At 41.7% G+C, this 23052-nt stretch overlaps 1 protein-coding gene across 1 annotated transcript in view; it reads right to left on the bottom strand.

Annotated features, from left to right (window-relative positions):
* Window positions 1-20348, bottom strand: part of SVIL (supervillin) — a 108203-nt gene extending 87855 nt beyond the window's left edge. Inside the window, exons 1-4 of the mRNA XM_054716600.1 lie at window positions 20336-20348; window positions 11880-11937; window positions 11599-11750; window positions 6374-7046 (exon numbers count right to left, since the gene is read on the bottom strand). Coding sequence (XP_054572575.1) covers window positions 6374-7046; window positions 11599-11750; window positions 11880-11887 — 833 coding nt within the window. The 5' untranslated portion in view covers window positions 11888-11937; window positions 20336-20348. The remainder of the gene's footprint in view (window positions 1-6373; window positions 7047-11598; window positions 11751-11879; window positions 11938-20335) is intronic.
* Window positions 20349-23052: the final 2704 nt, after the last annotated feature.

Raw genomic sequence — 23052 nt, 5'->3', positions numbered from 1 at the left:
TACCCAACCTTGTCTTCTAGAACTTTACTCCATTGTGCTATGGTCATTTCCCATACATTTTTAAAAATATGTTTTTATAGATTTTGAGAGAGAGAGAGAGAGAGGAAGGGAGAGGGACAGAAAGGTAGAAACATCAATGAGAGGGAAACATCACTGATCAGCTGCCTCCTGCACACCCCCTACAGGGATGGAGCCAGCAACCCTGGCATGTGCTCTAACCAGGAATTGAACCAGTGATCTCTTGGTTCCTGGGTCAATGCTCAACTGCTGAGCCACACCGGCAGAGCTATTTTCCACACTTAAAAAAAAAAAAAAAGATATTCCCAGCTAGAAGTACAGTGACTGGAACACAGAAGGCTCAATGGCTCAATATAATTTTCTTCAAAACTATCTTAGAGCAGAAATGAAGACATAAGTCAACACCTATGATGTATGGACAGATGGACGGATGCCTGCCGAGTTGGAATCCTCCTAGACTACAAGTTTTCCTTTTGTTTATGAGGACAAGGCTTTTCTATAATACCCCTGATCTTCTTTCCTACAATCTCTAACCTTCAAAGGGCAAAAACAGCAAACTCTCTTTTCCACTATGATGGAAACCAGAACTTCCATAAACAACAAGAGCAGAGTATAATGGAAAGAACTGATGGATTCAGAGAACTTGAATGAGTAAATGGGTGATGGCTAATGGGCTCAGTTTCGTCAAAGTAGCTATGTGGTTTTAATCCAGTTATTTAAGTGCTTTTATCTTTAGTTTCTTTATGTATAAACTAGATTTTTAAACTAAATAATCTCCAGGGTTACTTCTGTTTCTAAGACTTTAAAATTATTTAACATCAAGTATCTATTTTGTGGGATCTTGGGAAAGCCAACTTCCCACAGGGCAGAAGCTACCTTCCCTGGGCGAGGACTACAAGGTTACTGTGGATAAGAGAACCATGAGATAGTGAACTAGGTTGTAATAGAACCTTTTTATGATGGGTAACTGGCTGGCAGAGAATTATATTACCAGGAAATACATTGAGTGGCCAGATTATTATGATCTCTGAACGCATAATCTGGCCACTCAGTGTGCATATATATATATATATATATATATATACACACACACACACACACACACACACACACACACACACACACATATATACATACATACACACACACACACACACACACACATATATATTAGAGGCCCGGTGCATGATTTCGTGCATGGGTGGGTCCAGCCAGCCTGGTCAGGGGGAGGGGACATGGGCAGTTGGCTGGCCTGCCTGCAGGTCGAACTCTTGGTCGAGGGAACAATTTGCATATTAGCCTTTTATTATATAGGATATACACTGAGTGGCCAGATTATTATGCATTCAGAGATCATTAATAATCTGGCCACTCAGTGTATAATTGTCACAGAGGACAGGAATTGCTGTTGGTTTCTGTCCCTCAATATATAATGTTATGCCATAACATCCTATAACCGCTAAGAGTCAACAGAGTACAACAGTGCTTCCTGATCACAAAGTGAGGTCAAGTCCAGCACAATAAAAATAGTTTCCAGCTCTAATTATGTAACAGCTTCTCATTATAAAACATTAGTCAGCTTAAGAAAAATGGCTATTAACTTTCAGCATCTCATTAAAATGAACAGTTTATTTGCTGAAGTTACTTGTTTAGAAGAAGTGCTAATGGTTGCTTTGGACATACACACAGGCATATGAATGTTCAAGGGCTCATGCACATAGGCAAATTTCTGCATTTAAAATTCAGCAGACATTTGAATTTTCAGGACATAGTAGCAAGTATTTTGGGTGACATATTCATATTGAAGCCAATGAACAGAAATTGATGCTTGCCAGTGAGAAGCGAATAAAATGAAAAGAAAATGGGAGTGAGTTCAGCATATGTTAATATCCAAACTCGGAGAGCAGGGCGAGGACAGCAGTTGTGGGGGTACAGGGACTAAAAGGTGAAAAAGATGCCATCCCAACACTGGAAGGAACCTCAAAGTCTCTTCTTTGGGGAGTGGATACTCAGAAGTCTGTTTTTCAGGATGTTCTGCTGTGACATGGAGCACGTGTTCCACAGCCTTCCTGCCACTGGAGAGACAGGCAGAGACAGTAATGCTGAGGGTCAAGAGGCAGTTACCTCCCTCAGCATCAGCCTCATGTGGACATTTCTATCAGTGCAGGTAAGCAGACAATTAACTAAAAAAAAATGAGCTTGAGGACCTGGGGATCATTTTTAGAGGCACACCTCTCAATGGAGACAAATGCAATCAGAAGGCAGCATAAGCCCCTTTACTTCTTAGGTGGCCCAGTCTGCATGACACAGTGTTACAGAAAAGGTTCATTGTGGAGGCTGCCCTGGCCTATCCTGAGCCCTCCACAGCTCTCTGCTGTTACAGGGAGCCCTGCCCAAACCATCTTTTACCAGTGGCAGCTGTCTCGGGTCAAATTTCAGCATCATCACTGCATGGAACCACTAGAATCATTTTCTGGTCACTAATATTACAATTTATTCAGTGAGAAAAGGAGTGATGAAGATTGAAGTAGAGCAACAATAAAAAAAATGAATGAGGGTTTTCTAGAATAGATCACCACCAGAAAATTAGATGTCATTCTCCCCTTTGCCAGTCGCATAGTTCACTGGGAACAGGGAGTCACAGTTGATACTCAGGAAAACAGCAGATGTGGGTTTGGATAAAGTGTTTCCACTCAGAAGTAACCAATATGGTACATTTTAAAATTCTATCTATCTATCTATCTATCTATCTATCTATCTATCATCTATCTATCTATCTATCTATCTATCTATCTATCTATCTATCATCCTCACCTAAGTTTATGTTTTTATTAATTTTAGAGAGAGAGAGTAAGGGACAGGAGAGAAAGAGAGAAATATCGATGTGAGAAGCATCGATCAGTTGCCTCCCGCATAGGTCCTGACCAGGATCAAACCTGCAACCCTTCGGTGTGTGGGATTCCAACCAACTAAGCTACATCCACCAGGGCTATTTATTTTTTTAATATCAAGAGATACACAAAGTAGCAAATTCAATAAGAGCTTTGATTCAGGATTTCTAACAGTATCAGCTCAGATTTTTAAAAATTTGAATAATCCATGGCCCCAAATGACTTTAAATTTTATTCTAAAATCCACAGGGGGCTGAATGAATTAACAAAGAATGGTTCAAGATGAACAACTGGTGTCATTACAAAATAAATCTTAATTATTTTTAATGTCATACTTGTCACACTAAAAATAGTATTAATAGTATTTATATTATTAATAGTATTTTTTTTGTTAATCCTCACCCGAGGATATTTTTCAGGTGATTTTTAGAGAGAGTGGAAGGGAGGGGGAGAGACACACAGAGAGAAATATCGATGTAGAGAGAGACATATTGATTGGTTGCCTTCCACACATGCCTTGGGACCCTTCAGCCCCCGGCTGACACTATCCACTGAGCCAAACCAGCTAGGGCACTTTTGCACTATTTTTAATGTAAAGATAGATAGATCAGATGTTTCTGTCTATATATGAAATGATTTGTGTTTCTTTGCCTATAAGTCATAGAATTGTATACCTTGAATGATTTAATAAAATAAAGCATGTGCTTCCTCAAGAACTCCTTTACAATTTCTTAGTTCTTTTAAGCCTTTCTTTATGGTAAGGCAATGTGAGGCTAAGACTAGGCTTAGGAAACTTCTAGGAAATATTCCTCTTGAAATAACTTAGAAAGAAGTATCTCAAGATTTTAAGTTATATAATATTTTGAATATTAAGATTTGAACCCACACAAAACTATTAATTATCCTATCTTTTTACCTGAAATACTAAACTAAGCTTTAATTATTATTACAACTGATTCAAAATATCACCAAGAATCTATTACATACTAGTGGCCCGGTGCACGAAATTCATGCACATTAAAAGGGGATTAATTAGAGGAAATAATTTAATATTGCTATTTGCCCTTTCTCTATAATAGAAGTGTCAGAGATGAAAGAAAATTCGTAAAATGTATACAAAAATCTTCCTCCTGTCAGAGTCTGGGCACGCTGCAGGACCCAGAGTCAAGTCCCCGACCACACGCAGCGCCTAAAAATCATGCGAGACCCAGACCCAGTCAGCCCCACCCCCATTGGGCAAGATCCAGACCCAGCTGGCCCCACCCTTGTCAAGCCCCGCCAGGCAGGGGGGTGCAGCCTCAGGTCCCCTGGCCTGGCGCCGGGCGTGGGGCGTAGCCTCAGGTCCCCCATCAAGCCCTGCCGGGTGGGGGACATAGCCTCAGGGCCTCCGTCAAGCCCCGCTGGGCAGGGGGCGCAGCCTCAGGTCCTCCAGCGCCAGGGTGGGAGGAGCGGCCTGAGGTCCCCTGGCCCAGCACAGGGGTGGGGGCGCACCTTGAGGTCCCCCGTCAAGCCCCGCCGGGCAGGGGACGTGGCCTGAGGTCCCCTGTCAGGCCCTGCCAGGCGGGGGGTGCAGCCTCAGGTCCCTTGGCCTGGTCCCAGGGTGGGGGGCACAGCCTCAGGTCCCCTGCCCCAGCCTAGCGCCATGCAGCCTCAGGTCCCTGCTGACTGCTCGTTAAGGCTCATTACGGGAACTCAGCCTCCGCTGTGGGTGCAGCCATCTTGTGTTATGGAAACCTCACCTCCGCTGTGGGTGTTGCCATCTTTGTGATGGCATGACAGTCAATTTGCATATTCCCGCTTTATTAGATAGGATGATCCAGATGACTAACCTATATACTGTGATAACAGCTTAAACAATTTTCATAATATGGCAACCAGAACATAGGTTCCCCATTATTTTTTTAAAACCAGGTCACTGTAAATCTCTTTCTTCCTAAATTGGAATGTTAGGTTTCTTTGTCTTTCTCACAGAGCACATGAAAAATTTTCTTTGATAGAAATTAATTAAGCCAAGAACACGGTTTCTACTATGAAATGCAAATTTCCCAAACACCAGTCTTTCTTTTCAAAATATAAGACAACAGGTCACAGTCCCTAAATGTCAAGTAAAGTCCAAAGGCTGAACAAAGGCTCTCAAAATACAACCTCAGGATCTATAGCATTTAACTATCTTTGAAGCTGATGTCACTAAATATTTCAGTGTGGATGATCAAGTGAGTAAAGACGGACCTTTACTAAAACACATGAAATTTTTTTCTCATACTGCAAAACCCAGAAGTCAAGGTGGCATATTAAGGCTTTACATCATAATATAAGAGTGGAGGAAAAGCTCAAATGTTAAAGATCACAAAACCTCTTTCTTTTTCTTAGAGGGCCCTCTCAGGTATGTGAAATTATTCTGTCATGATGAGTATCAGAGAGCTCCAGCTTGCAAGTCCAGGTAGCTGAAAAGATACTTTGTAAAAGAGGCTACTCAAACTGTGGCTAAGATAGCAACTGCAGAAAGAACTGAAGATTGGATTAAAATGATCTGCTTTAGATGTAATACCACTACTTAAAAGCAATCACATTTACTGCTCTGTCCTTATGTGAAATAAATAGAAGTATTTTCCAACCTTTTTTTTCTTCAGAGTAAATTTGCTTGACCTTAGATTCTCACCCCTTCTCAATTCACCTGTGAAGCTAATGCCTGCTTGAGCTAAAAAATACACTTTTGAGTTTACTTAGACCTAGCTGACCTAGACAATTACCTCAAACCTTAAAGTAGAATGTTTAAGTAATTACATTTTAAAGATGGTCACCACACTTTTTAAATTAAACCTAAATATTTAATCTAGAAATTTAAATTTAGAAACATATACTCTCTTCTGGTATTTGACTTTCTGATTTTATGCCTTTTCCGATTTTTCCAAATGAGAGCTGTATTGTCTCTGGTTGATCTTATTACACAGTTATGTCTCTTAATGGCTGATCTTTTTAATAAGGCATTCTTACAAACAACTATATTCTTAGTGTGTTGATATAATCACATAACTACATGTTATAGTTATCGTCATTATATACTGTAGTCACATCTCATACCTTAAACCGAAACCCTTCCACTGGTTAGTGGTGGTCCTTCTACTTTGGGATTTTAAATGACAACAAAAGCAATCAACAAACAGTCTTGGGTATGATTACAGAAAAACAAATAAAGGAAAAAGACAACGTTAAAAGGCAGTTGAGAACCAGTAAAAAGAAGGGCCCTAAAACAAGGCATCCATGAAAGTGCTCCCATGGCACTTGTTTAGTTTATTAAAAAAAATAATAATAAGGCTTCCTGCTTTGGTAGAACCTGTTTTGATACTGTGAAAATTAAAACATCATATATATGAGCCCAGATTCTAAATAATGCCAGGAATACCCAGACTCTAAGACCTTTGAGGCCATGAGAAGACAAGTGGTCAGTAGGGCTGAATGCTTACCTTGATCGAGCTTCAGCAGGGAGTGGCGGGTCACCAGAGTGGCTTGGGGAGGCTGGCTGCCCAGGTGAAGAGAGGGGCATGCTGTGCATTTGCTTTGGGGACTTTGGCACTTCACTGAAGGAGCAGTCTTGCCCGCAAAACTGGAAGGATGAGGAACTCTCAACTGTGGGGGGCAGGTCCAGGGCCTGCTGCCCAGTGGCATTCAGCTGTTGACCTCGTCTTTGGTTTTCCATGTTTAGCAGCACCTCTGTGTTGGAAACACCATCCCTGGCATGGAGGGCATAGTCCTGGGATTCAGCCACGCAGGTTTTGAGCCTTGGGATCTCCGTGCTGGAGTATAGAGAACTGAAATCTTTGCTTGACTCAGCCGGCCTGTCACTTTTTCCTCCCCTTTTCTCAACAGCATCTGGCTCCCTCCTGGACTTGGTATATCGAGACAAAGATTCGGAGTCTGCTTCAGAATCCAGAGCTAGCCCATATTTTTCTGCCAGTTGCCGTCTCCTCTCTGCTTTGTACCTTGCAATCCTTTCAGCTTTGGACTCAAGACCCTGGGTGTCCATACCTGAACTATAGGATGAGTCACCATGGACACCTGAGGTTTCTGTGCAGTGTTTAGGTTGAGTCTGCTTTTCTAAAGAAGAATCAGAAGTTTCTTCCTCTTCATTTGATCGGCCTACAAGAAGATCACATGAATAATAAATATAAATTTAAGTAAAGATATATTTACTATACTCTGTTATGTACATAATACACACTTGAGCACACAGGCTGTGAAGGACCAGTTTCTCACACAGGTGTATCAGGTACATGGTTACCTGGGATGTTGGAGGTTAGAGATCTGCAGTGAAATACATAAAGGCTGGGAATGTTCTATGGGCTCTACAAGTCATGTAAAGCAAGGGCTAAACTAAAGCTCAGTCCCTCATTCCTGAGAGCTCTTCAGTCCTTGCCCAGGGCTTATATCCTCTTACTAATATACTGTTTTTTATTTCTGAGTTTAATATTTTATGTGTGAGACCAGAGGATGAGTTCAGAGCCCTCTAGAAAAAGATGATATTTGAACTGCTGTAATCTGACAAGTGAGAAATTGTGGTTTCATAGGATCTGAGAATAACCATAACAATAATGGCTCATGTCAGTATTCACCAGGTTTTTTAAAATAGAAGTGGATTTTTCCAACTGTAGCACACATGCTTGACATAGAAAATGTCTACCATGAAAACATAGGAAGGTAAAAGTCCAAATCACCAGTAATCACTAATTTATAATAATCTACCTAATAAAAAAGTAACATGCTAATTGACTGTATTTTCATGATGCCCACCAGCCAATCAGGAGTAAGTATGCAAATTAACCCAAATGAAGATGGAGGTTAATTTGCATACGCAGGTGCTGAGCGGCTGGGGGCAGGGTGGGATGCTTGCGTCATCCTCATGGTGACGACGCAGGTGTTCTGCACCACCCCAGCCACTCCGGGCCTCTGGGTAGCGTGGGAAGGCGGAAAGGCGCATTAATTTAACCCTTTTTCTATTACTGGGCATTTAAGTTGTTTCTGTCTTTTAATCAGTCTGATTCTCCTGATTACTATCTCAACAGACCTGTAAAACTGCTTTATCAGGAGGTACAACATTTTTTTTTTTTGCCTTCACTCTTTTTTTTTTTTTAATTTAAATTCTTTATTGTTTAAAGTATTACATGTCTCTTTTATCCCCATTGACCACTCCCTGGCTACTCCCACCCCCCAGTACATGCCCTCACCCCTCTACTGTCTGTGTCCATTGGTTATGCTCATATGCATGCATAAAGTTCATTGGTTGATCTCTTACCCCCAAACTCACTCCCTGCCTTCCCCCTGAGGTTTGACAGTCTGTTCAATGCTTCTGTGTCTCTGGCTCTATTTTTGTTTATCAGTTTATGTTGTTCATTATATTCCACAAATGAGTAAGATCAGGTGATATTTATCTTTCTCTGATGAGGTTATTTCGCTTAGCAAAATGCTCTCCAGGTCCATCCATGCTGTTGCAAATGATAAGAGTTCCTTCTTTTTTACAGCAGCATAGTATTCCATTGTGTAGATATACCACAGTTTTCTAATCCACTCATCTGCTGATGGGCAGTAGGGCTGTTTCCCAATCTTAGCTATTGTAAATTGTGCTGCTATGAACATAAGGGTGCATATATCCTTTCTGATTGGTGTTTCTGATTTCTTGGGATATATTCCTAGCAGTGGGATTACTGGGTCAAATGGGAGTTCCATTTTTAATTTTTTGAGGAAACTTCATACTGTTTTCAACAGTGGCTGCACTCTGTTTTAATATACATGCTAGACTGTCAAATTAATTTCTATAAAGTCTACATCAATTTACACTTGAATCTGCAATATATACTCTCCTCTTATAAACATTGAGGGCTAGCTAATTTTTAAAATTTCCTTTGATTACTAGAAAAAGAGAATAAACACATTTTTCTATTGTTTACTAGTCATTTGTATTATCTTTTTCTTCTCTGAAATACCTGGTCAAGCTTATTGCTCTGTATTCTATTAATTCATAGTGTCATTTTTATTGCTTTGTGTCAATGTTTATAGGAGGAACATGAGTCTTTATCTTATAAATATTTCAAACTTGCTTAACTTTCTTGTGAAGTCTACTTGTAAGATTTTCTTTGGAGTACAGATGTTAATCATTATGTAGTCAAGTCGATTGACCTGGTCATTTGTGATTTCCACAGCTGTTTCTATGTTTTGAAAGTCCTTTTCAATTCAACTTAAATTATGTATTCACCTACATTTTCATGTTTTTTATTTTATTTAAATTAATCATGTAATTAATTGGAACTTACTTTTATATTTAGTGTGAAGTGAGAAGAGAAATATGTTCCCTACCCCACCCCACCCCACAAGCACCCATTTTTCCAAGAAAAATTTATTGAATAACTCTTCCTTTTCTCACTAACATGTGATGCTTAAATGGTCTTATAATACACTAGAGGTCCAGTGCATGAAATTCATGCACTAAGGGGGGAATCCCTTAGCCCGGCCTGTGCCCTCTCACGGGACCCCCAGGGGATACCTGCCTGCTCTCTGCTCTTTAGCGCTGCCACAGGGCGGGAGAGGCTGCTGTCACTGCCGCTGCGCTCGCCAGCCGTGAGCCTAGCTTCTGGTTGAGCAGCGCTCCCCTCGTGGGAGCACACTGACCACCAGGGGGCAGCTCCTGCATTGAGTGTCTGCCCCCTGGTGGTCAGGGTGCATCATAGCGATTGGTCATTCTGGTCGTTCTGCCATAATGGTCGCTTAGGCTTTTCTTATATAGACTAGAGGCCCAGTGCACGAAATTCGTGCATGGAGGTGTGTCCTTCAGCCCGGCCTGGACCCTCTCCAATCTGGGACCCCTTGGGAGGTGTCCAACTGCTGGTTTAGTTGGACATCCCTCTCACAATCTGGAACCACTGGCTGCTAATCGCTCGCCTGCCTGCCTGCCTGATCACCCCTAACTGCCTCTGCCTTCCAGCCTGATCGCTGCCTAACTGCTCCCTTGTCAGCTTGATTCACCCCCAACTGCCCTCCCTTGCCAGCCTGGTTGCCCCCAACTGCCATCCCCTGCTGGCCTGGTCACCCCCAACTGCCCTCCCCTGCTGGCCTGGTCCCCCACAACTGCCCTCCCTTGCTGATCTGTTTGCCCCCAACTGTTCTCCCCTTCTGGCCATCTTGTGGCAGCCATCTTGTGGCCATCTTGTGACAATGTGGTGGCAGCCATCTTGTGATGACATGAGGGCGCGAGGGTGCGAGGGCCACCTAGGCTTTTATTAGTATAGATGGTTTCTGGTTTCTCCCCCAGAAAGGGGTGTTGGTCTCACTGCATGATGTTATTGGTTTGCATATCTCTATAGTTTCTGATCATTTATGGCGTGAAAACTTGAGAACTAAGATTTTAAAAATTACATACACGAAGGATTAAAAATAGAGTACCAAGTTTATAGCCAGAAATAAACCCTCGTGTGTATAAAAGGTTAATCTATAATAATAAAAGCGCAATATGCAAATTAGACTGGACGTCCTTCTGGATGAAGTCAGGGTTGCAAGGGAAGCCTGGTCCCAGGTGCCTGCCTGTGGCTGGAGGCAAGCCCAGGTCCTGGGTGCCGGAGGAAAGCCTGGTTCCCTGGTGCTGGAGGGAAGCCCAGGTCCTGGTGCCAGAGGGAAGCTGGTGCTGGAAGCCGGGAGAAGGAAGCCCTACTCTTGCACGAATTTTGTGCATCAGGCCTCTAGATTATACTAATAAAAGGGTAATATGCTAATTAGACCAGGTCAACCGGCCATCTTCTGGATGTCTGACTTCCTTCTGGACAAAGACACAGTGGCAGGGGCCGAGGCAGAGGTGGTTAGGGGCGATCAGGCCGTCAGGGGAGCAAGCAGTTAGGGGTGATCAGGCCAGCATGGGGGAGCAAGCAGTTAGGGGTGAGATCAGGCCAGCATGGGGGAACAAGCAGTTAGGGGCGAGATCAGGCTGGTGCGGGTGAGCAACCAGTTAGGGGGCAATCGGGCTGGCAAGGGAGGGCATTTGGGGGTGATCAGGCTGGCTGGCGAGGGCAGTGGGGGGTGATTGGGCTGGCAGGGGAGGGCAGTTGGGGGCCATTGGGCCAGCAGGGGAGGGCAGTTGGGGGTAATCAGGTGAGCAGGGGAGGGCAGTTGGGGGTAATCAGGTGAGCAGGGGAGGGCAGTTGGGGGCAATTAGGCCGGCAGGGGAGTGGTTATGGGGCAATCAGGCTGGAAGGCTAAAGCTGTTAGGGGCAATCAGGCAGGCGGGATAGGGCCTAAATGGTCAGTTGGACATCCCCAAAGGGGTCCCATATTGGAGAGGGTACAGGCTGGGCTGAGGGACACCTCCCCCAGTGCACAAATTTCGTGCACCGGGTCTCTACTCTTATATAATAAAACCCTAATATGCAAATCAACCAAATGGCGGAATGACAGGTAGAATGACCAGTCACTATGACATGCACTGACCACCAGGGGGCAGATGCTCAACACAGGAGCTGCCCTCAACCAGTCCTGTGAGGAATACAGAGTGGACATAAATGTGTTGTTGATGTTTTTAACAAATATGTGTAATAATAAATAACTACACCTACACAATTTACTTTTGTGGAGTATCTCACTTTCCAATCCCATTAGATAAAAAGGCTATGCTGGAGCAGCCTGCCTGATGATGGCCACCAGGGATGCTCACCGGTGTGGGGGCTGGTCGGGTCTGTGGCTCGCATGTATCTGGGCGTGTCTTCTTCTAGTAGCCGGTGAGTCACTAACCCTGTGCAACTCTGCAAGAGGATGGGCTGGGTGTCCGTTTCAATTCCTTCTAAGCGCCTGGCGATTCTTTCTTTTCTGTGCAAAACACCAAAATAAATAAATAAATAAATAAATAAATAAAAATGGAAATCAAATCTAAGGGAAAATTGAACACTGCTTTGCCAAGCTCTTCTACTTGCAAATTACATACAATATATCACTTACCTTTTCATTTTTAAAAATTCTTTCCTCTTTGCTTCAAAGATGTTTCTTAATTCTGCAACTAAAACAAAATAAAAGAATAAAGTAGTCCAGCATTTACCAGTCATCCATTCATTTTACTCCTTCATGCAACATATATTTATTGAACTCCTATTTCTGCTCTTGGCTCCCCATGTAACAGTGACACACAAAACTGACACAGTTCCTGCTTTCCTGGAGGTTGTCTTCTAGTGAGGCAGGCAGGTACCAAATGAGAGTTTACACACAAATACACACACACACACACACACACACACACACACAGGATGGGCTAAGAAGTAAAACCATAAGAATAAGGGACAGTGACAACAGCAAGGTGCATTTCATTCAGGGAAGTCAGAGGAGGCCTAACTAGTAAGATCTCCCTAGCAAACAAAAATCTCAGTAACTATTTTTAGTTGTTATTAGAGTTAGGAAATATTTTTAGCTTTTCATTGACATTTGCAACAGTAGAGATTAATACTATGGCCCATCCTACCCCCGCTCCGCATACCCATCAGCAAACTACACCAGCCAAGACTCATCACTCCTATTTCACCCTATCATTTAACCTGTAAATATCTGTAACTACCTAATTGTGTTTCCAGTGGTACCGACATTTCATGAATATTAACACAGTCTCTCAGCCCCTCCCACAGGCTTTCCCTGGGAGGAAATGTTAACATGTGTTTCCTTGCTATAATTTAGGTGCATGATGGACAAAGTGATTACTGTAATTTTCCTAGCAATACTGGATGACCCGATGAATGTTCTGATGTGATGTTGCAAGGATCTAATGTGATACTAACTACAAAGATATCACTAAGATGCCAAATAATTGTTTCTTTGGAGAAATAGCCCAATTTTTGTGGAGAATAAAGGTCTCTCTTCTGGCCTCCTCCTCCTCAGTCACAGGAATTTATGAGGGCTCATCTGAGTGGTTCCTATGGAGGACTCAGGAAGGGTTAGAGAGAGGGGTCACTGACAGTCCCCAGGACCCACAAACTTTTTAAAGGCTGAGTTAATTTTTAACTGCTTCAATTGCTACATGTTGTTTTTTTTTTCCAAAGTGGTCATTTTTAGTAATGAGTCAAAACCACACACACACACACACACACACACACGCACACACATGGCTTTTATACTAACTATCCTTTGTGTTCAGAGGTACAAGCCTTGTTTTTTTCATTTATTTTTAAATGATAGGCACCTTAATATTTAAGTTAGGTTGACTTTTGTTAAGATTGTTGGCTTCAAAAGAGTCTCTCTCTCACTTGGCCTTCCCAGGAACCAGAGTAGCCAGAGGCAGAGGTGTGCTTGCCCTGCTATGTCAATTATGGTCCTATTTAGAAGACAAGGGTATAATGATAATGGGGCATTCACCCTGCTGCCTTTGCGGGAAGCTTGGCTAACAATGGCTCCTCAGTTAACAAATTAACTCTAGTGAGATGATATAAGCCAAAGAATATCAATTATTTATTTAAAGTGGAGGATGGAGCTGTATTTTTTACAAGACTGCTCAAGAAGCTATTGAAACCAAATTCCAAGTGCTCTCAAAGGTATGCCTTATGCCTATGCCTCAAAACCGTACCTGAGAAATAGAGTATGGTTGTAGGGTCTTGAGTAGCACAATGACATGCACATGCCACTTACCTTTTTTCCCCCAAACCTACTTCAACTAGGTATGTTATGGTCTGAAAGTTTATGTCCCCAACCTCCCCTGCCCCCAATTCATATGTTGAAATCCTGCTCCCCAAAGTGATGGTATTTGGAGGTGCAACCTTTGGAAGAGCTTAGGCTCTGGCCTCAGGATTAGAATTAGTGCTCTCACAGAGCTCCCTCTCTCCTTCCACCATAAAGGATACAACCAAAGGGCAGCTGTCTGCAACCCAGAAGAAGGTCCTCATCAGAACCTGACCTTGCTGGCACCCTGATTTGGTCTTCCAACCTCTGGCACAGTGACAAGTAAAATTTTGCTGTTTGTAGGCCACCCAGTTTATGGTATTTTTGTTATAGCAGTCAAAATGCATATGACAAGGTAAGGCTAAAATCTATCTATACTAATAAAAGGGTAATATGCAAATGGTTGGGATGCCCTCACGTGTAACGACCGATCAGCAGGAGGCTGCATGTGCAGCAGGCACAGGTGGGCAGGGACTTGCAGCATTGGGGATGGGGGCAGGGCCCGGCGGAGGCCTCTGCACACCTTCGCCGGGGGTCCGCAGACCTCCGTGTGGCCCGGCCCGGAGGTGGGGCCCAGCGGAGGCCTCCGCACAACGAGGTCTGGGGGTCCCACGGCTTCATGCAGCGCGGAGGCGTGGGACCCCTGGCTCCGGCCACCTCTTTGGGGCAATCCATCGAGGAGCCCCAGATGGGTAGGTGGGGCCTACCTCTTTGGCGTGATGGATCGTGGGGCTCCTGCACTGTGACAGGGCACAGGCCAGGCTGGGGGACACCCCCCCCCCACTGAGTGCATGAATTTTTTGCACCGGGCCAGTAGTATTACTATAACACACATAGAGTGGCATATAATATCCATTGGGAAAAGTTAAGACATATGATTTTTTAAGACTGTGAAAGTCACTTTTAAGTCATTAAATTTTTAATTTTTTTCTATAAATATGCAACTAAAGAAAAAAAGTAACCTCAGCAGTACAGTGAGAAAGCTAAACAACAAGCTCTTTCCTAACATTATTTTTTCCCATATTCTAGAAGGAAAGATCTACTAATTGTGAGATTATGCAAATGTTCCACCCACAACAAAACTATACTTTTCCTACTGCCATTACCACCCTGTTTCAGTATTCTATAAGGACTAAGATAATGTGAGAAGGGGGCAAGCTAAATGATGGTCAGAATATAGTTCATCACAGACACTGAAGCCCAAGAAGTCTGGGGCAGTGAGAAGAAAGAGAGGGACAGGGCAGGTAAGCCAAGTTATCTTACTCTCCATCTCTGTACTTTCTGAACAAAACAGGCTGGGCAACCCAGCAGTGAACACTGTCCCCTGTTAGCCATTCACTGCCAGGTATACGAAGTCTTGGGGGAGCATTTAGCAGACATACAGGTGCACCGCATCAGGGTCACAGACTCACAGAAGGCTGGCTCTGGGGTAGATCACAGATCACTATGGCCTTTTGAATGGGCAATATCTTTGTTGTAAGCCTTGCACTGCAGGATGGTGAGTAGCCATGGCTCTCCTACTAAATGCCAAATCATCTCCAGTTGTTGTGACACAAAAATGTTCCCATGAGTTTGCAAAGCCCCCCTTGAAATGGTACTGTCCTGGATTGAGAACCATTGAACTCAGCCCAGATATTTCCAAAAGGCAGTCTGTTCCGAGATTATGCCATAGGGTATACTAATGACAGACACCACTAGCCCATCACTGCACTCTTTTCAATCAAGCCTAGATTCAAACTCAAAACAATTTCAAGCCTAAAATCTTATAGTCCTCTCTGATCATGTACCGAGAAATGCAATGAGGTCATAAATCAAACTATACTTTAAATGTATCAGTGAGCTTATTGATTTTAGTGAAAATCTACAGTAAGTATATTAGAAAAGTTAAAAAAAAAATCCTCCAGCAAAAATATCACCTCTCAATCTGTTCTTTCTTACAAATATATTTATCATTATCAAGATTTGCCTCATTCTTATAGACATGAGATTAGAGAAGAAAGGAATGATGTGGAAGACAAAAAGAAGTAACAGCTATCTTGAGTTTGGCTTCCTTTCCCCAAGTATATAATTTAAAAGTAAAGTCAGTAAAACAACATGTAATATAATTATTCTAATATATCTATCCCATGGAAAAAGACCTCAGTTTTATAAAAGAGAATGATGCTTTATTTGAATTGGTGATGTGTTCTTTATCACCCCTTTCCAGGAAAAAAACAAACCCCTCATATGGGCACTTGTAGTCCTCCTCAGGTCCTCTCACTAAAATCTGGTCAGGTTTATCACAAACACTGGATAAAAGCTAACACTAGGAAATTATAATAGTTCCCCTTGCTGTAGAAATCTAATGTTGTCAGTCCACTGTTTCATTTATAGATATACCTACGGTTCTACCACAGCTATCTTCTACCTAATAGTCTTGATAATAGTTTATTATTGTTCATGGTCTATCAAAAGAAGTTTTCTTTCCTTTAAAATTTTCAGCCCTGACCAGATGACTTGGTTGGAGCATCAACCCATACACCAAAAGGTGATGGGTTTGATTCCTGGTCAGAGTACATACCTAGGTGGCAGATTTGATCCTTGGTCAGGATGCGTATAGGAGGCAACTGATCAATTGATGTTTCTCTCTCCCCCACCTCTCTTACCCTTCCTCTCTCTCTAAAAATCAATTAAAACATATCCTTGGGTGAGGATTAACATTTTTATATAATTTCAGATTTACAGAAAAGTTAAGAGACATCCTTCATAATATGTTAACATTTTACTATATTTGGTTTATTTTTATACTCTTTTCTCTCTTCATATGTATATTTGTATGTACATGAAACACATGCACACATATTTACATATTCATTTTTATGAACCATTTAAGAGTAAGTTACAGCATGATGCTCCTATATCTTTAAATTCTTCATATTTCCTAAAAATAAGGAATAAGAACATTTTAAAAATCCAATTACACAGCCATAATTGAATTGATTGTATGCTGTGTCATAATGTATATAATTCATAAATGGTTCAGGAAATGGTAATAGTGATTAATAGTAATCCACATATAAACAAGCACAGCTGATTTACCTTCTGTTGTAATAAATTTTCTACTTTGCTTTCAAAGACATTAAGACTTTGACATGCACTAAATTATCCCTTTATCATACCCATATTTTAGTCTGCTGCCCTTGCTTGCACAATATGTATTTATGAGTCTATATTTTTAGTGATTTCTGATGGGAATTTGTCAGTTATTTTCCAAGTAAGACAATTTGAGGGGATTTGACATCAGGGCTATAATGCTACATAAAATTATTTAACTGCCTAGTTTGGTTTGTAATAATATTTAATACCAATATTCAGGTCTGCCAGGTGCTTTTCTTGGGAAACATAAGTTCTTCATTAGCTCTAAGAAACAGGCTTTCTGGTAAAGTTATTGTGGAGTTCAGTTCTCCAAACCTGAGTACACAGATCTTCTAAAGAAACATAAGTGGCAGGGGGACTGCCAAGAACTAATCTCTCTTACACTGCGTTTGACAGCTGGAGAGCACAGGCCAGGTCCAGAATATTCTGAAGACTGACCTTCCTCTGCCCCAGGAGGAAGCACTTTAACTTCACACTTGGATGAAAGCCACTAACGTAAAGACAAGCAGCTTATAAAATAACTAATTACAAAATTAGTGTTTAAGGGGAAGGGGTGATGGCTAAGAAGTGTGGGGTTTCTCTTTGGTGAAGAAAATGTTCTAAAACTGGCAGTGGGATAGATGTACAGCCCTATGGATTCCACTGAAACAGCCTCCTTCAAATGGATGGGCTGAATGGTATATAAAATATATCTCAGAGGAGCTATTAAAAAGGTAGAGTAATATATCTGGTGCATTTCATAATTACTAAATGGAAAATCTATTTTAATATTATAGTCTTCATATAGGTAAAGATTTTTAAATCCCCTGATTACCTGTTGGTGACACAGTTAAAGGAAGTCCCTGAGAGGAAACTCAAAGATCAATTTAGTGCTCAGTTTCACAGAAGCAAAAACCCTCACTAAATGAAGAGAAAGAAACTTCTAAACAAACATAAAACTCTGCCATTAAAAGTCCTAATTCCTATTTTTAACATTATATTGCCAAGAGCTGTTAGAATTATTAACATATCTGTTATGATGATGAAATGAAAAATTTTCCTGTAATGCATGGTCTTTTCTAACATGCTCGCCCACATCATAAAGGTTGTGAAAAACAACTGTGAGAATTCAGGCAAAATTCAGGGAGGCAGAGCTCTGCCACCTTTTAAGCATCTTTTAGAGATTTTGTTATTTAGAAATAAAAATCTCTGACGTGTGAAAATTATGTTTTTATGACCAATTGTGATAAAATTTCTAATAAAACTGGTTACTATGCTTATATGTTTTAAAACTTTATTATATACTAGAGGTCCAGTGCATGAATTTGTGCATGGGTAGGGTCCAGCCAGCCCAGGCCCAATCGGGGCAGATCAGGGCTGGGCCTGTCAGGAGGAGATGGTGTGAGGTTGGCCAGCTGGCCTGCCCCGATTGGCAGATCAGGGCCTGCCGACTAGGGGAAGGGGCAGAGGGTGATTGGCTGGTGGGCCCCGCCCCCGATTGGGGTTGGGGGGCCGATTGGGGGCCAGTGGCCTAGGGGAGGGGCCATGGGTGGGGCTGGGTGGGGGGAGGGGCTTCAGGAGGTTGGCCGGCCAGCCCCAACCCCTATTGGGGTAGGGGGTGCGATCAGAGGCAGGGCAGCCAGGGGGAGGGGCTGTAGGAGGTTAACTGCCCTCCTATTGGGGCTGGCTGGTTGTGGGGAGGGGCTGCAGGTGGGGCAGGCTAATCAGGGGCAGAGTGGCCAGGGGGAAGGGAGGCAGCATTTGGCTGGCTGCCCTGCTCTTGATCGGCCACCCCGCTCTTGATTGTCTGCCCAGCTTTTGATGGGGTGGGAGAGTCCCATCAGGGGCAGGCCAGCAGAGGGGAGGGGCTGCGAGGTTGGCTGGCCAGCCCTACCCCCTGATCAGGCCAGTTTGCTGGCCACAGTGGGCATCATAGCAACCGGTTGTTAAGGTCGTTATGGCCTTTATGGTTGCTGGCTTTATATATATATATATTTATATATATATATATATATATATATATATATATATATATATACACACACACACACACACATATATGTATATATATGTGTACATATAAAGTTATAAGTTGTTAAACCTTTAGGAACTTAGCATTTCATATTGCTTTTAATTTTTCAAATCCTAATGTCTATAGTATTAAAAAAAAAAAAAAAAGAACTGGGATAGAGAGGAAGAGGGAGCCTTCATACAGGTAGAAAAGACTTTTGCTCTATAGAACTTTGCCTAATCAGTCAAATCTTCTAAACTATTTCTAAAATCAATCTGTTCATTCTTCTACTTTGTTCTGATTATCTTCATATATTTTAAATTTGGCTCAGATCAAATAGAGTTTCTCTGTCTTTCACAAAGTCTTAGAAATTGCAAGGACCCTTCCATTCCATACCTGGTCCACACACTCAGCCAGGTAGCAATCCTCACAGCCTCTCTCCTACCTGAGTACATGGTCACATGACCTGCCTTGTACATTTAATGAGGAGAGCTGATGAGATCACAATGCGGAGTATTTCACTCTCGGTTCTATGAATTACCAGAATTTTTCTTCTTATATGAAATCTCATCTACCTCCTTGTAATTCTACACATTATTCTTACTGTTGGCCTCTGGAGCAACTTAGATGAAGCCTATATTTCAGTTGACAGTTTTGTAAGTACTTGACAAAATGACCCGTTTAAGCGTTCTCCACCAGGCCAAATTCCTGGGTCCTTCAAATATCCACCTTTACCAGACTATGTCTAGGCATATCACCCATTCAGTTCTTTAGAATGTACCTCAATTTGTCAGTGAACCTTTTAAACTTTAAGTTTCCATTAAAATATTTTTTTTCTGGGCTAATTTCTTTTGGGCTTGATTTTGTGGGTGGTTGTTTTTTTCCTTTCCTAAGTAGAAAAATAATCTGACCTTGTGCCAAACCTGTTTCTTCTGAAGTAAGGGTTACACAGCTCATTCAGGAAAAAGACAGTTTGTAAGCTGGTACTACCCCATGCTAGTGTTACAGTGGGTAGAGACAAAGATCAGGTAATGTTCATATCACTTCACAGGCAAAACTAGGGGTCCTCAACTGATAGCAGTTGAAAATATTTTACTGCATGTGCATCTTTACCAATGAAAATACAAATTCAACAAATGCGAGTGCCGACTTGGGGAAGAAGAGAGGTGATGAAGAGACAGTCTGCACTCGGGCGCAGTGTTGTAGCCCAGTGGGGAGCTACAAGATATTGAGTGTAAATGCCACAACACTGGAAAACGTCAAGAGGCTGGAGGAAGGGGGTGTGTGAATGGAAAAGCAATGGGCACATGAGCAGAACTCACCTCCTTAGGAGATGGTGAAAGCTAGGAGAGAGGAAAGAAGTAAGGTTGATTCTAGGAACCTTCTCACCCCACCCCCGACCCCCAGCCTCCAGTGAAAACTTGAGGATGCCTAAAATGCAAGGGAAAGAACACACAGGAAGGTAAGGATTAAAAGTGCAAGAGGAAAGTTTAATTGAGGTTAATTCTTAGATGAGGCAGAAAGAGACACAAAGGAGAATACATGCTGGAGGTTTCAGAGTTCTCAAAGAAAACCAGATAACACAATAATTATATGCTCAGGATTCTGGTCAACTATTTAGAAAAAGCCTTACCTTTAGGAAGTGCAGTTAAAAGTTTAGCATTGATTCTTCTTTCGCAGTTAGTAAGTTGTTCTTTATTTTCAAGCAAGAACTCTTTCTGAAAGCTAAAAATATCTTCATTAATAAAATGTTGCAAGTTAATTTAAATCAAGATATATGACATAAAGAAAAAAAAAAGGTAGAACATAAAAATTATGCTACTGTTATATATACTTCAATGTGTATATGTAGATTATAAGTAAAAAGTTTTATTTTAGGGAATTGGTAACTTTTTCATATACTGTAAGTATACGTTAATATTATCTTTTGTACAACTAAATAATTTCATTCGCATAGGCAGGCAGCACAGCATAGGGTGGTGAGAACATCGTTCAGCCTGACCACTTCATCTAGAGCCGCCACTAGCTGTTTCAGCTTGGATCATTCACGTGACCTTTCTGTGCTACACTTTGTTCCTCAGAAAATCAGCAATCTGTCTAGGTGATGCACATGCTTTCCTGTTTTGAAATTACATTAAAGTAACAAATGCCTTCCAATAACCAAGCGATCAAAGCATGGTGAATAGGTCTAAAAGCCTCATGAAAATGTGTCTGGGAAGAAAAGAGAGGAAATGAAAGGGGAGAAGAATAAAGGGATGGAGCACTTACTACGTCCTTTCCTTCTGTGCTAAGAAGATGCCACGTGTTACCTTAGGTACCATCACAAAATGCTATGAGGTGGGAACGAAGTGCTCATCTGATAAATGTTTAACAACTGCCTCCTTCCTCTTGGGTGCCTGTCCCCCTCCCCTCAAAAGCACTTGCTTTGTTTATTAGCTGGTAGTGTAAATTAGCCCACTACAGCCGATTTTCAGGCTCTCCATAGAACTCGCAGAGCTAAGAATTGGAAGAGACACACACTGGCTCTGATAGGGACTGGAGCTGGCTCCAGCATGCCACCACAACAATTATCATCCTTGGTTTACAGACTAGGACACTGGTAAATGACTTGCCCAAGAACACATATTTGGCAAGAAGAGTACATGAGATATAACTCTAGCTCCTGCTCTAACACTATGCGCAGTTGCAGCCCCAAGACAGCTGTATGGACAACTCCACAGTCTTCCATTGGAACGTGCCTAGAGTTGGGCAAGATGGAGTTACTGCCTCGCAGGAAGGAAACAAACCCAGGAAAACAAAAAACTAATATTCCCCAATGATATAATCATCCCCAGAGAGGTGAACAATTGGTCTGAAAACACATTCAATGCAAAGCTGATCTTCCCCATGTACTGTCCTCCACTTGTGTTCTGTTCTACAGGGTACACAGCCCAAGAACAGACTGAGAGGGTGCTGTGCATACTGGGTAAGTGGGACACAGGGATAATTTGTATGATATGGAAATTAAATGTCAAGGAACCTGCACACAATCCACAGAATGGCACACCATCCCATCTTCCTACAACCAAGTTCATCTGAAGCCTCGGTTACTGCTTAAGAATGTGGTATGGCTTATATTCATAAATAAGAGTGTAATGTATTTATATTATTTAATAAAAATGCTTGAAACTAACCAGTGTTTATAAATCACAATCCAAATGGCTTAAAAAGATCCCAGGAAACCTGCTTAGATCAGAAATTTAGGATTAATACTGACTTCTAAACAGTGAATTGCAATGCAGTAACAACTCCTTTCAGTGTTTTATTTATATGTATGATTTAGTATAAACCTAACAAATTAAATAATTGCATAAATGTGCCCTACTTAAGGAAGGACATGCTATTTTAATTGATTAACTTATTGTTTAAATATCTTTATAAAGTTCTGTACTTTGGGAAACTAAAGTCTCAGGGAAAAAATCTGTATTAAAACAAAATGATGCAATGCGTGAAATATTCAGCTTCTTAAGCCATTGACCTTGGGGTACAAATATTATCTCATATTTTCAAAAATAAACATCTGTATGTTTCTATTCCTCCCCCCCCCCTTATTTTTCTGCTTATCAAAAAGCTTAATAAAGCCACTAATGAAGACTTAGAAATCACCCCCAAGTTTAACATTTTGCTGAACTTTTATAGAGTTCACAAGTCATCACCTGTCAGCCACTGGCTCCATATGCACTTACTCTCTTGAAACAAGCTACAAATAGTGTCAGTACTAATCAAAAGTACAACCTTTCACAGTTGGTCAAAAACCAATGTAGAACCAAAGCACTATCAGGAATATCTCTCTTGCCTCTTTAATATGGTTTACTGTACTAGTAAATGCTGCCTCGAACTGAATTTCCTCTTCTCCAGCCTCTCCTTCCATCCTGGCTGAGTCCTCTCCTGATCTGGGCCTCAGGGTAAGGTCATTTCCTCAAGGAAGAACCCCTGACCCAGGCAGTGCCTGTCCCAGCCAGCACCGAATCTACATTATGCACCTATTATTCTCTCAAATTGTATCCTATTTTCCTATTTGTAGAATATATTACAAGCGTCTTATTTTTATTAAAGTCAATAAATATATGTTGAATAAATGAAATAATGACTACAATAAAATACTTTCAATGTATGCTAAACTCACTCTGAAGTATCTTATGTATACACTTAATACACTGTTGATAGGGACACAGAGTTTTAAATATTGAAAAGGGCATTAGAAGGGCACATATTTAATAATATCAGTTATAAGCTTCCTTCCTTCCTTTCTTTCCTTCTTTCGTCTTTAGAATATGTGATTGGGAAAACATCTCTCCTTATCACCATTGC

The sequence above is a fragment of the Eptesicus fuscus genome, chromosome 5 (genome assembly GCF_027574615.1).
Source record: "Eptesicus fuscus isolate TK198812 chromosome 5, DD_ASM_mEF_20220401, whole genome shotgun sequence".
Classification (NCBI taxonomy): domain Eukaryota; kingdom Metazoa; phylum Chordata; class Mammalia; order Chiroptera; family Vespertilionidae; genus Eptesicus; species Eptesicus fuscus.
The sequence above is the reverse complement of the archived record's forward strand: the minus strand, read 5'-3'. Positions and strand labels throughout refer to the sequence as shown.